We start from the raw sequence: 13,433 nt of genomic DNA on the forward strand, positions 1-13,433 counted from the left end.
GAGAGAGAGAGAGAGAGAGGGAGAGAGAGAGAGAGAGGGGGAGAGAGGGCTAAAAAAAACACCAAGTGAGAAAGAATGACAGAGAGATTGAGACAAAGAGATAGATATCAAAAGTGGGTAACCCAGCATTCAAAGGGGGCTGGTTCTGGAATGGTACTAGTACCAAGATGTGCCAAGTCAGCTCATCCTGTACATTCTCTCATGACACAGAGATTTACAAAACCTGGAAAGGTGAATGGTGAGTGGCCATAGTAATTATGAAATAGTCTTGCAAAAAGAACATAATATTATCAAGTATGCACTACAAATCTTAAGCATGCAACTCTTATTATTTGGCATACATCGTTCAGGAGACTTTGCTTCACACCAACAGTAACACTAATGAAATGTATAACAAGGCATGGAAGCACTGTTCACCATTGTTCCTTGCTTCAACTACATAACAGCTTGTCCAGAACTGTTAACTAATTTGAACAGACAATGAAGAGCCAAACTGTTCACCGTGCATTGAAAAATAGAAATGTTTGGTACAGAAGGAAGGCTATTCAGCCAACTGCGTTAATGCTGGATCTTCAATTTCCTAGGGCCCTTATAATTCTTCCTTTCCATTCGTTAACCTTCTTTTGGAGGTTGCTATTACAGCCACTTCCACCAGCCTTTCAAAGCAGTGCATTCAATATCACAGCAACTTGCTGTGAAAGACAAAACCTCACTTCTGGCTTATCTTCCAGTAAGACTAACCAGGAGCCTCTGTGCTGTATATTCTATGCAATACTGTGCAACGAGCTTGAGGCTGAATATTCTGTCCCTTTTAAGATTATGAAGGATTATTGTTTAATCTCATAGACATGCCTGCAAGCAGTTTGAGGTGGGAAATACAAAAGCCTTTGTCAAACAATGTTTCTCCTAAATTATTTTCTTATATCTTTTACTCCCAGGCTTTTTCTGCAAGACTAGCACTAATTGCTCATCCCCAATTGCCCTGAACTGAGTGGATTTCTGGGCAATTTCAGAGGGCAGTTATGACTCAATGACACTAGTGAGGGCTTGGAGTCACATGGATGACACTTCAAGTAAGGTCAGCAGAGTATCTGCCCTAAAAGACCAGATGAGTTTTATGGCAATTGATGATAGATTCATGATCAACGTCACGGAGATTTGCTACCAATTCCAGATTTCAGCTGAAGTTAAATCCCACCAGCTGCCAAGGTGGGGATTTGAATCAGTGTTCCTGGAACATTAGGTTTGATCGCTGGATTACTAGTTACCCCTATGCCATCTCATTACCCCTATGCCATCCACCTCCCCCAGAATATGAAGAATATTTGAGATGGTGATTTGAGGAGGTTAAAGTCTTCCGCTGAAGTGGCGAAGAACATGATCATTTTACTATTGGCTGGGAAGGGTTAGGTGACCAATGGTGTGTGTGGAGGTCATATGATGAAACCTCCAGGGACACAACCAACCAGAACTGATTTGGAGATGCCGGTGTTGGACTGCGGTGTACAAAGTTAAAAATTACACAACATCAGGTTATAGTCCAACAGGTTTAATTGGAAGCACGAGCTTTCGGAGCGCCGCTCCTTCATCAGGTGGTTATGGAGTACACAATTGTAAGACACAGAATTTATAGCAAAAGTTTGCAGTGTGATGCAACTGAAATTATACATTGAAAAATACCTTGATTGTTTGTTGCCAATGAAGTGTGGTGATAACCTAACAACTAGGTAGGTCACAGGGTTTATCATGTGTGTGTGTGTGTCTGTCTGAGAGCATATGTGCATGCGTGTGTGTGTGCGTGTGTGTCTCTGTCTGGAGTAGGGGATTGTGAGTGCGCGAGAGTGTCTAAGTCTGTGAGGGGGTGCATGTGTGAATGTGTGTGTATACCTGTGTCCGAGTGTCCCTGTGTCCGAGTGTCCCTGTGTGTGTGTATAGTGCAATGGTGGTCACCTGTTGTGTGACATGAACCCAAGGTCCCGGTTGAGGCCCTCCCTCTGGGTACAGAACTTAGCTATCAGCCTCTGCTCGGCTACTTTTCATGTACACCTCCCACCATGTGCATGGCAGCTACTCATGTGACTCAGCCAACATCGTCTATCTTACACGTGGTAGGCAAGGATGCCTTGAGGCATGGTACATTGGGGAAACCGAGCAAAGGCTACGACAACGGATGAATGGGCACCGCACAACAATCAACAGACAGGAGTGTTCCCTCCCAGTTGGGGAACACTTCAGTGGTCCAGGGCATTCGACCGCGGACCTTCGGATGACCATCCTCCAAGGCGGACTTCGGGACAGGCAGCAGCGAAAGGTAGCCAAGCAGATAGCTAAGTTCCGTACCCATAAAGAGGACCTCAACCGGGACCTTGGGTTCATATCACACTACAGGTGACCATCATTGCACTATACACACACACAGACACTCCTTCACACACACACACACAGACACTCAAGCACACTTCGACCACTCTACACTCACATACACAACCTTCCACTCCAGATAGACAGAAACACACACACATACGTTTGTAGGGTGAACTTGTACTTGCAGAGTTAGATTAGATTAGATTCCCTACAGTGTGGAAACAGGCCCTTCGGCCCAACAAGTCCACACCGACCCGCCGAACAGCAACCCACCCAGACCCAATTCCCTTTGATTAATGCACCTAACACTATGGGCAATTTAACACGGCTAATTCACCTAAAGTCTTTGGACTGTGGGAGGAAACCGGAGCACCCGGAGGAAACCCACGCAGACACAGGGAGAATGTGCAAACTCCACACAGTCGCCAGAGACCAGAATTGAACCTGGGAGCCTGGTGCTGTGAAGCAGCAGTGCTAACCATTGAGCCACCGTGCCGCCCTACATTGTACTTTGCTCAAACACTGCATGAATTAACGTAAAACTCTGTTAACTCACTTTTTACATTAGAATCAGTCTAAACATTATGGCACAGAGAGAGAACACAGAGTGCTAACACCTTCAACATATTACCTGGCTAACACCAATTATTACAGTTAACCTGAGAATGTAACTTTTTAAAAAAATAGTTTTGTGATTTTCAGATGAAAGAAGTGAAACCATCATGGCATTTGATCAGATGAAAGACTCAACAAACAAACAATCAAGGTATTTTTCAATGTATAATTTCAGTTACATCACACTGTAAACTTTTGCGATAAGTTTTGTCTTACAATTGTATACTCCACAATCATCTGATGAAGGAGCGTCGCTCCGAAAGCTAGTGTGCTTCCAATTAAACCTGTTGGATTATAACCTGGTGTAGTGTGATTTTTAAGCAGAATTGACCACTGCTAAAGGAGACAGGCGGGATAACACATGGATTGGGGAGGAAAAAGGGTGTGGAAGGCAAGGCTGGGATCTTGCCAAAGCCGATCGTCTCCCTTCCCAGCAGCCTAACAACCTCCTACCTGCCCCTTTACCCTGCTTCATGCGCTCTTTCCTCCTGCGTTTTCGGGTAGGTTTCACCCACGGGCTCTCGCTCTTCCACTTCTTCTTCCCTTTTCTTTTCAAACTCGAATTGGAGCTCTGCAGAAATTAGACAGTGGGATCAGAGGCCACACACACATAGGGATGTCTGTTGGAGGGGATGAGTGGAGGGAGAACGGAGAATGAGTAGAGAACGGATTTGGCGTGTGAAGGGTAGTTAAATGCCAGCAAGATACAAAGACTTTCTGCTCACTGGGTGGTGGGGAGGGAGGCCAAGGTTTGAGTTACTCAGTGATAGGAGTTTTGGATGAGGGTGGAAGGTGAATGAGTATTGGAATAGGCAACAATGTCCCAGAGGCTCATCCAAAACACCTACTTTAACACACACCAAGTCCTGTTCCCCTATTGGCACATTGGCACCCAGTTGAACCATTTCTCAATTTTAAAACTTTCATCCTTGTTAAACAATTATAAAACACAATTCAATACAGCATAGGAACAGGCCCTTTGGCCCACCAAGCATGTGCTGATTCTGATCCTTATTTAGACTCACTACTTTTTGCCATGTGCAGTTTTGATCCTTGTTTGCCTCCCATTCATGTGCAGGTGAACTTGCTCTCCCAGGAGGGAGATAAATATAGAGAAGGCAGAGGGACATCAATGCAACTGTCCTGTATCTCCCATCAGGGAGACAGAGAGCAGAGCACCGGAACAGATTCTCTTTCAAACCAAGAAAAAGGAAGATGCATTTTGCACAACACTTTCACCACCTCAGGATTTCACAACCCACTTCACAGCATTTTGGAGACGTGTGCTGTAACACTGTTAGGAAATGCGACAGCAAGTTTGCTGCAGGATCCCACAGGCAGCAAAAGGTAAATGACTGGAAACACTGCCGAGTGCAGCAGGATGTCAAAAATGGAACAGGAGAAAGGAAACATATTCTCCTCTTCATGCAAGAGAACCAGGTGGTGAGTGACTCTCTGGAATTCTGTGGTCTGCTTCACTACCTCAATCAACCAGGATGATGAATCAAAAAATTTAAAACAAAATGGCTCTTTTCTCGTTTACAGATGGCACCCAGCACAACACTCACCGATACTTGGAACTGATATATTCACCTGAATACCACTGGAGCTGCAGTACGGGGTGAGTTGAATGGGTCAGTGGCAAGTTCAAATCCCGAAAATCAGGGCAAGTGTTTTACGAGAAACAAGAGGCTGTGAAATCCAAAGGTTTGAATCTGCTGAGAGCTTCATGGCTTGCTGCCCACCATTGTCCACTTTCTGTCACTGTGACCTGGGAACTGCCAAATGTTTCATCGAGGACGAGGGTTGCGATTAAAACTCGGAAAACGCAAAAGCTGCACGGGAGTTTACATGGTTACCCCCAAACTACCTCAAGTTTATGATTTACTTACTTAAAAGCAATCTGAAACGAGTTTAGTGCAGAGAAGTCACCTGATTAGTAAGTAGTACACAATGGGTGCTCGTTCCCGAAAAGTTAGCAGAAGTATTTTGTGACTTTGTGGAGTCATTCTGGAAACACATCCTCACCCCACCCCATTGATACGGGTTATCAAAGCCAGCCCAGACGAGCATGCGGTCAAGACATCTCGATAAAGCCATTCCTCTTTTTTAAAATACAAAATGATGTTGGCACTGTGCCAAGAAGAGAACACAGTACCAGAATCCCAATGAACAAGAAAAGGAATTGGATGGGCAGGAATGCAACAGCAACGTACCCTGTCAGAGATGTTTCCAGACCCTTCTAGCTCCTCCTCGTCATCCTCCACATCACTTAATCGATCCTCAGCTGCATCACCCTCAGTCTGGAAGAGGAAATATTACTGAGTCTTTTCATTCACTTGTATTGTCTATAATAGAAAGCTGAAACAGTGATCACAAAGCTCCAAGCCAGCTTCCCTCCAGGGCAGTGATCACGGAGGGTACAACAGCGCTGATGCACACAATGGGCTCTGTTTGTACGGAGACCCTCAGTCCTCATGCACTGACAGTGCAATGTTCTGCTTGTACAGAGCTTTCAACATCACACCGCTCTTTCACACTGAACCTCCAGCAGCTCTCCCTTTGTACCTACCATCCCAAAGTGCAGAGCTCCCTCATTACTGTCCCTCTAGCAGTGGTGCGGTCTGTGCACCTCTGTGCTAACTCTTCAGCACTCCTTCCACACTGACCCTCCAACAGTCGTCCCTCAGACAGTGCAGAGCTCCCTTATTACTGCACCTCCAACAGTGTAGTGCTCCTGTACTGACGATCCTCCGATACTGCAGCGCTCCCTCAGTTCTGACCCAGAACAGTGCTGCGCTCCCTCAATAATGCCACTCTAACATGGCAGTGAACCCTCAGTACTAACCCTCTGACTGTGGAGTCCACCTAGAGAGAAATATGTAGACTGTGAGAGACAGATATTCTGTCTAGACTCACCTTGCTAGACTTATCAGAATCTGCTCTCCCATCCACCGAGTAACTATCATAGAAGAGGTTGAAGTCATCGCCCACCTCGGTATCCCATTCATCTAACACTTCCATTGGCTCCACCACCTTCTCAGGTTCTGCCTCCTTGGAGAGATCCAGAACTGGAACCGAACCGGCTACCCTGGTGACCTCTTTCACCTCTTGCAGATGGACCCTGTTCATAGCACCACTCAAATTCTGAAAAGAGGCAGAAGCAATTTGATTTTCCCGTTTGGTACCCACATTACTATCACATTAAAAGGCAATATCGTAAAAAGTCAGTGCATATTTCAGAGAAACATCACTCACAGCCCATTTTAGTTTGGGTGCCATGTTTTCTTTTGCATCTCCGAGCAAGTCAATCTTGGAAATCCAAAACTTCCTTATTTATTGACAACAGGTGTTGGCGACAATAAGCCTTACACATGATTCTGCATGAGGTACATAAGTTTCGCTTGCTAATTTAGGGCTAAATTGGAGGTTGGGGGAGAAATGGGAGATTTTTTGAATTTGTGCAATACTTTCAGTTTCAGGACACACAAGTACTTCACAGCTGATAAAGAGTTTTGAACATTTATATTAGGAACAATATACAACTTAAAAATTGAATTTACACTTTGCATTTATTATATTATGAAGGGCGAGACATGATTCCATTCCATTTTTAACAGTTTTTAAAAAGATTTTACAAACCTCATTCAAGGAGATGGGGGCTGGCAGTATAGGACATTGGGAGAAAGAAAAGTAGGAAAAAAAATTGCACTAATGCCCAGTGATAATGGTCCATGAAAATCCAAAATGAAGCGGTGGGGGTAGGCGCAGATGTGTGCATGTGCACACCAAAGAGTGGGTACAGGAACTTTAAACTCTCTACTAAGTACTTGCACAATGCTGCTTGAAACAGAGTTTAGGGAATTCACAGACAGCAAGCTTTGTTTTAGTTGGCACCGAATGAACCAGCACTCTTCACTAAACAAGCAAAAGTTATACGCCTCAAATACCCAAAGTTTACTGTACTATCGCGATTTTCAAGTTGTCAGTTGAGTGTGAGTAACAAGGCTCTCTGCTGGTAAGTTTTATTTCAGGCAAAGTTGCATTATTGTTTAAGTGATTTATGCTGTAAATTAAGTATATTAGCGATGTGAATACCCCCTGCATTATGTACCTATTACTTAGTTTGTGTTGTTACATTGATTACATGGACCTCTTGATCAAACAGCATACTTGATCAAGTGACACAGTCCTGGTCCCTTTGGTGCTGGTTAATAACATGTTTGCTGCGTCTGTTCTGAAGTTAAGGTAATAGAGAATTTAGTTCAGTTTATTTTCAGTGTCTGCAGAAAGATCATCCAATGAAAACAGAGATTTGCCAGAAGAAAACCGATTGCATCTGTGACAGCCTGAGTGAGAAGCCATAGCATGAAAATAGTGTTGGATGCTTGCTGGGGGTTTGATCTTTTTGAGAATATTTCTGAGATAAAAGGAATAGTGTGAGCTTGAATTCCTTTGTTGGTGGCTATACTGAAAAGGTTCCGACATTTTGTCCAGTTTAATACACAGTACTTCACAATTTTTTTGCATAATAAACCTTTTGTTCTGCAAATGTGTTCAGTGACTGACCTTCACAGTTTAAAAATAAACAATATGAGTCAGGTATGATGCTTGAATCGGACATGTTCAATCTTAACAATCAGCTGGGATCAAAACAGTGGCCATTGTGTAGAGCAATCTTTCAGAAATAGCAATATGAAAGCAACCAGAAAATTAATTTTTGCAGATGCTGATTGAGGAATTAGCATTGACCAGGACACCAGAGGTATCTCTGTAAGCTCATCTTCAAAAATGGTGGCACAGAACCTTTGCATTCCAGACCATAAAGGAGATCAACTTCTCTCTGTCTCTCTCCTGTACCACAATAGTGATCGTATTCTCATATTGTTAAGAATCTGCACGAGGATACTCTGGTAGGGCTTGGCATCAGATCAGTGTATAGTTGGTGTACTTACCAAAGCCCCACTGCTGGTTACTGCATCAACCACTCCCCTGGCCCGCGCTCGCATAGATCCCAGTGGTGTCGGCTCCTTGGCCATTTCTTCTTTCAGAAGACTGATCTTCTTGGGGGACTCCATGCCTAAGTTTTCTGGTTTTCTCTTCTTGATGAGTGCTGGGAATCAAATCAGAGAAAAGTCTAACTTAACAAAGTTGGTATCATTCATCTCACAAGGAAAAGGGCACTTACTTCTAGGTTAACAACATCCTTCCTATAGCAGAGTGACCAGAATGTGGCCTCACCAATGTCTACTACAGCTGCAACATGATGTCCCAACACCTGTAATCAATGCTCCGACCAATGACGGTAAGCGTGCCAAATACTTTCTTCACCACCCTGTCTAACGATGATGCCACTTTAAGGGGCTATGAACCTGCACCCCTAGGTCCCTCTGGTTAACAACCCGCAAGCTCAACTCCACTCTGACACCATGTTAAGAGCAGCAAGCCTTGTTTAAGCAGTGATTGTTTAAACTGCCTGCAAGATGAAGAACGTTGCTGGGACGAGAGGGTTTGAGTTGCAGGGAGAGGAGGGATAGGCCAGGATGTTTTTCTCTGGAGCGTCAGAAGCTGAGGGGTGACCTCATATAGGTTTATAAAATCATGAGGGGCATCGTTAAGATGGATAGCAAAGGTCTTTTCCCAGGGTAGGGGAGTCCAAAACTAAAGAGCATTGGTTTAAGAGGGGGTAAGGATTTAAAAGGGACCTGATGGGCAACTTTTTCACATGGAGGTTGGTGCATGTATGGAATGAGCTGTCAGAGGAAGTGGTAGTGGCGAGTACAATTGCAAATTTAAGAGATTTAGAGGGATATGGCCAAATGGGACTAGTTCAGTTTAGGATATCTGGTTGACGGGTCTGTTTTCCCTGCTCTGTGTCTCTTTGACTTCGGCCTTAAGTGAGAAGAGAAGAAGTCCTTACTCTAACATAGGACTTCAGTGAGTCTATGTAATTCTTTATAGTCAGTCAATGAACAAACAGCAAGCTTCTGCAAACTGAAACCTGATCATGACCAGATTGACCATTTTGGATCTGATGCAGTAGCATATTGGACTCAAAATGTTAACTGCTTCTCGATGTTGCCAGACTCCCTGAGCTTCTCCAAACACTTTCACAGAATCTTAGAATCCCTACAGTGTGGAAGGCCATTCGACCCATCGAGTCCACACTGACCTTCCGAAGGGCATTCCACCCAGACCCACCCCACTACCTTATCCCTCTAACCCTGCATTTTCCATGGCTAGTCCACCTAGTCTGCATATTAGATAAGATTAGATTAGATTACTTACAGTGTGGAAACAGGTCCTTTGGCCCAACAAGTCCACACCGACCTGCCAAAGCGCAACCCACCCAGACCCCCTCCCCCACATTTACTCCTTCACCTAAAGTTACGGGCAATTTAGGATGGCCAATTCACCTAACCTGCACATTTTTGGACTGTGGGAGGAAACCGGAGCACCCGGAGGAAACCCACGTAGACATGGGGAGAATGTGCAAACACCACACAGTCTGTCGCCTGAGGTGGGAATCGAACCGGGGTCTCTGACGCTGTGAGGAATGCAGTGCTAACCACTGTGCCACCGTGCCGCTCAAATCTTTGGACTGTGGGAGAAAACCCACACAGACATGAGGATAATGTTCAAACGATGCACAGACAGTCACCCAAAGCTGGAACTGAAGCTAACCACTGAGCCATTGGGTTAAATTATCTATTTTCATGACATTAGTGGAGGGATAAATATGGACAGCACTTCTTTTGGTAAGAATCCATTTGAGAGTGGAGGGAATTTGGGACTGAATTTAACATCTCACCTGGGAGGTGGCAACTTTGATAGTTCGATAATGCGGCACTCCCTCAGTACTGACACCCTGTGCACCAGCAATGGGGTCCTCCTTTCGTAATGTACCAGGAGTGACTGTCTGGATTTATGAATCAATCTTCCAGAGATGGACGCAAACCCATGACCTTCTGATCTGGAGGACTAGATACTACTCACTCAACAGCCACCGGCTTCACGAGAGAGTACAGCTGTGAGGTCTTTCTCTCTCTCTCTCTGTCTGTCTCTCTCTCTGTCTCCCCCCGCTTTCTGTCTCTTCCTCACTCTCTCTCTCTCTCTCACACACTAATTTTTAAAGGGTCTCATCCTTTACCTGCTGGCACCCCTGCTTCCGCCTCAGCTGTACCTCTGCCCGGCAGCAACTCAAACTGCTGCTGCATAGTTGGGTTCACAGGATCCGGGTGGCAAGAATCACCTTTCATCTCCACCAGCTTCATCTATGAAGCAAAATAAAAGTCATGTTTACATACAGTGTAAATCTAGCAAAGTTGCGCAGGAAAGGGGAATATATTGATAAACATTAAGCATATACGTAAAAAAAGACAGCACTGTAAGTTAGGTTGGGGAGGTGAAAACCTGGATCTCAGAATTGTCAAGGGGAGAATCCAGTCACCCAGTTGGACTCGCCAGCAACCAACGTCTGAAAAAGGCCAACATATGCAGACTTCATCCAGCACAGTTTGGGGCTAAGTGAGGCAGGACAAAGAATGCAACGCTTCTCAGATAAACTCAGGCCCCTTTTAGCATTTCCGATACACACAACCCCCTCCATCGACTTTGTTGTCTACAGTTCGCAACTGATTCTAATGCCGGTCCAGATTTTGAGCCCAATATCCCTGGAATGGGATCCAATCCCATGACCTTTGGAGTCAAAGGTCAGAGTGCCACTGGCTGAGCTATGGATGGATACAAGAGGACATCTGCCTTTATAAGAGAAAATAACCTACTCGATAAACTGAGATGATGGTCGGCTTTTGAAAAGTGGGAGTTCTGTCTGCTCTGGTCTTCTTGTCGGGGGAATGAATTTCAGAACCAATGGCCAAAAGCTGTTCACAGACAGGACGTCTGTGTGTCAATCCCGAAGCCACACAGACCAGCGGATTAAAATTCACCCCTCAGGAAGTCCATGCCCTTCAATTTTCAGCCAACCATCGGAAGGGAAGGCGTCGGTTGGAGAAGGAAGGATTGGAGATTCACTCGATAATGGTGTCCGAAAATTTCTAAACCCTGATAACTTGCCTAAGTGGTGCATGGAGATAAAAGAAACTGCCTAAATGATTTCAGGTTCGATGTGTGCGTTTCCAAGTCCCATTGCATGGGGAGGCCGATACTATTCGTGTCACATACCAAACCCAAAAGCGTGCAAGACTGGAATTTTACAAGCCTATGGAATTTTGTCCCATCCATTCTCACCCCCAGTACAATTACACATGCTTTCTCATGATTAGCACCAACTTAGCACCACGTCCCAGTGTGCTTTAATGATCCTGCATCGTTTAACCTGCCAATTCTGGTGTTCCCACATGCTCCTATCACGAGTTGCGTTATGCCAATGCCCAAAGTAAGACTTACCTGAGCAGGACTGGGTTTAAACATCGACTTCCTGGCCCTGTGAACCTTCGCTTTCTCCACCTGGCCTTGGTGAGTATCCGGTCTCTCTGCTGTTGCTGTTGACACTTCATTCCTGCCTTGGGCTATGGATTCACTTGCAAGGCTCCTGGCCAAATTCTGAATTCATTACAAGTCATGGAGCATAAAAAAGGTAGACGGACAAGACAAATAAGTTAATACTCGCCAATTGACGTCACATCAGCTTTAGACATGTGTTTAACAGGTCTCAAAGGCGCACTCAAAGGATCTGTACTTCCACCATGACACATTGTACCTGACCGGTGTTTGTTGAGAGAAAGGATTTTCTCGCTCTGTGGATCTCTGGATATTCCTCTGGATCTGGGACTGTGACCTCTGTTTCTGCGCCAACTTCATTGATTGTTCGGCCAGTCGGCAGACCTGCCATCCGCTGTGGACGCCAATCAGAAACAGAAGTCAAGAGAGAAATGGTTGTGAGGATAGTGAAGACAGCAGGGGATGCATGGAAAAGGCAGAAGACAATGAAAAGAGATGGGCAAGATGATATGGAGGTCAGGGTGGCCGCATTGCATAAGCTGCGAGTGGGATTGAGCAGCAGGTATTAGTTCAGTCTGAGGGGGTGACCTTACAGAGGTTTATAAAATCATAAAGGTGCATGCATAGGGTGAATAGCCAAGGTCTTTTCACCAGATTAGAGGAATCCAAAACTAGAGTGCACAGATTTAAGGGGCAACCTTTTCATAGAGGGAGGTGCATGTATGGAACAAGCTGCCAGAGCAAGTGGTGGAGGCTGGATTAATTACAACATTTAAAAGGCATCTGGATGAGTATATGAATAGGAAAGGTGCCGAGGGATATGGGCCAAATATTGGCAAATGGGACTAGATTAATTTAGGATATCTGGTCGGCATGCTCGGGTTGGACCGAAGGGCCTGTTTCCGTGCTGGACAACCCTCTGACTTTAATTACAACAGCAGAAAAACAGCTCCCTACCTTTTAACATTTCTTCATCTCGTCTGCCAGTCCTCAGAAGTGAAGTGAGCTCTCTTTACCTGACTGAAGTTGCCTTTGAGAATCGACTTTCGGGCTCGGTGGACGTCCTGGTTCTCATCCGGAGAATGCACTGCACGTTCCGACTCTGCTATTCCTCCAGGACCTTCACCAACTGGCCGGCCGACAGGCAAGCTCGCCAACTTCTCCACCAAGCTCTGTGTGCAGTCAGGCATGATTAGTCACAAGGTGAGGATAAAGAAATCAGGGAAATCAAAGGCAGGAAGATGGGATACCTAGTTATGTACAAAGGGAGCCTCAACATTATGGCATTGTTTATGCACATCCAGCCCTCCCCAGCAAACAACGCAAACGTACAACTTTAAAAAGCACGGAAAGAAGATTGGCAAGCTAACAGAGAGCAGAAAGTAGGTGTAAATGCTCAAGGTGTAAACTGTGGTGTGCCACAGGGATCAGAAGATACGTTTGCCAACTTTATTGACAACACAAAAAAGTCAAGTGACTTGACACAAGCAGGTTATAAAAAGATAATTTCTAGATTAAGTAATCGGGTAAAGTTGTGAAAAATGGAGTATAATCAACAAAATGTGAAGTTGTCCACTTTGGCAGGCAGAATATCAAAGAAACATATTATCTAAATGGCAAGAAATTGCAGAGCTCTGAATTATACAAGCATTTAGGAAAAGATTAGTACGCAGGTACAGCAGGTACAAAAGTAAGGAGGTTCCATCATACAAAGAACTACTGAGAACAAATCTGGAGTACCGTATTATTTAGTTATACAGTACAGCCTTATTTAATGAAGGTTGTAAATGCATTTGGGGCAGTTTAGAGAAGGTTTACTAGACCAATAACTGGAATGAGCATGTTGCTTTAGGAAGAAAGATTGGAAAACGTAGGCTTATGTTTACTGGAGGTTAAAAGAGTAAGTGGCAACTTGTTTGAAACACACAGAATCCTGAAAGGTCTTGATAGGGCAGAGAGGATACTTCTTCTGAGTCTAGGATTAATTGATT

The 13,433-nt window shown here is 44.7% G+C and overlaps 1 protein-coding gene across 1 annotated transcript in view; it reads right to left on the reverse strand.

The window, feature by feature from the left end:
• The window catches only part of LOC122541532 (histone-lysine N-methyltransferase EHMT2-like), an 87,505-nt gene that overhangs the window by 54,617 nt on the left and 19,455 nt on the right, over positions 1-13,433 (reverse strand). Inside the window, exons 6-13 of the mRNA XM_043678360.1 lie at positions 12,459-12,614; positions 11,702-11,836; positions 11,389-11,544; positions 10,130-10,253; positions 7,935-8,092; positions 5,899-6,126; positions 5,196-5,282; positions 3,433-3,550 (exon numbers count right to left, since the gene is read on the reverse strand). Of these exons, the coding sequence (XP_043534295.1) occupies positions 3,433-3,550; positions 5,196-5,282; positions 5,899-6,126; positions 7,935-8,092; positions 10,130-10,253; positions 11,389-11,544; positions 11,702-11,836; positions 12,459-12,614 (1,162 nt within the window). The remainder of the gene's footprint in view (positions 1-3,432; positions 3,551-5,195; positions 5,283-5,898; positions 6,127-7,934; positions 8,093-10,129; positions 10,254-11,388; positions 11,545-11,701; positions 11,837-12,458; positions 12,615-13,433) is intronic.

The sequence above is a fragment of the Chiloscyllium plagiosum genome, chromosome 37, assembly GCF_004010195.1.
Source record: "Chiloscyllium plagiosum isolate BGI_BamShark_2017 chromosome 37, ASM401019v2, whole genome shotgun sequence".
NCBI classification, from domain to species: Eukaryota; Metazoa; Chordata; class Chondrichthyes; order Orectolobiformes; family Hemiscylliidae; genus Chiloscyllium; species Chiloscyllium plagiosum.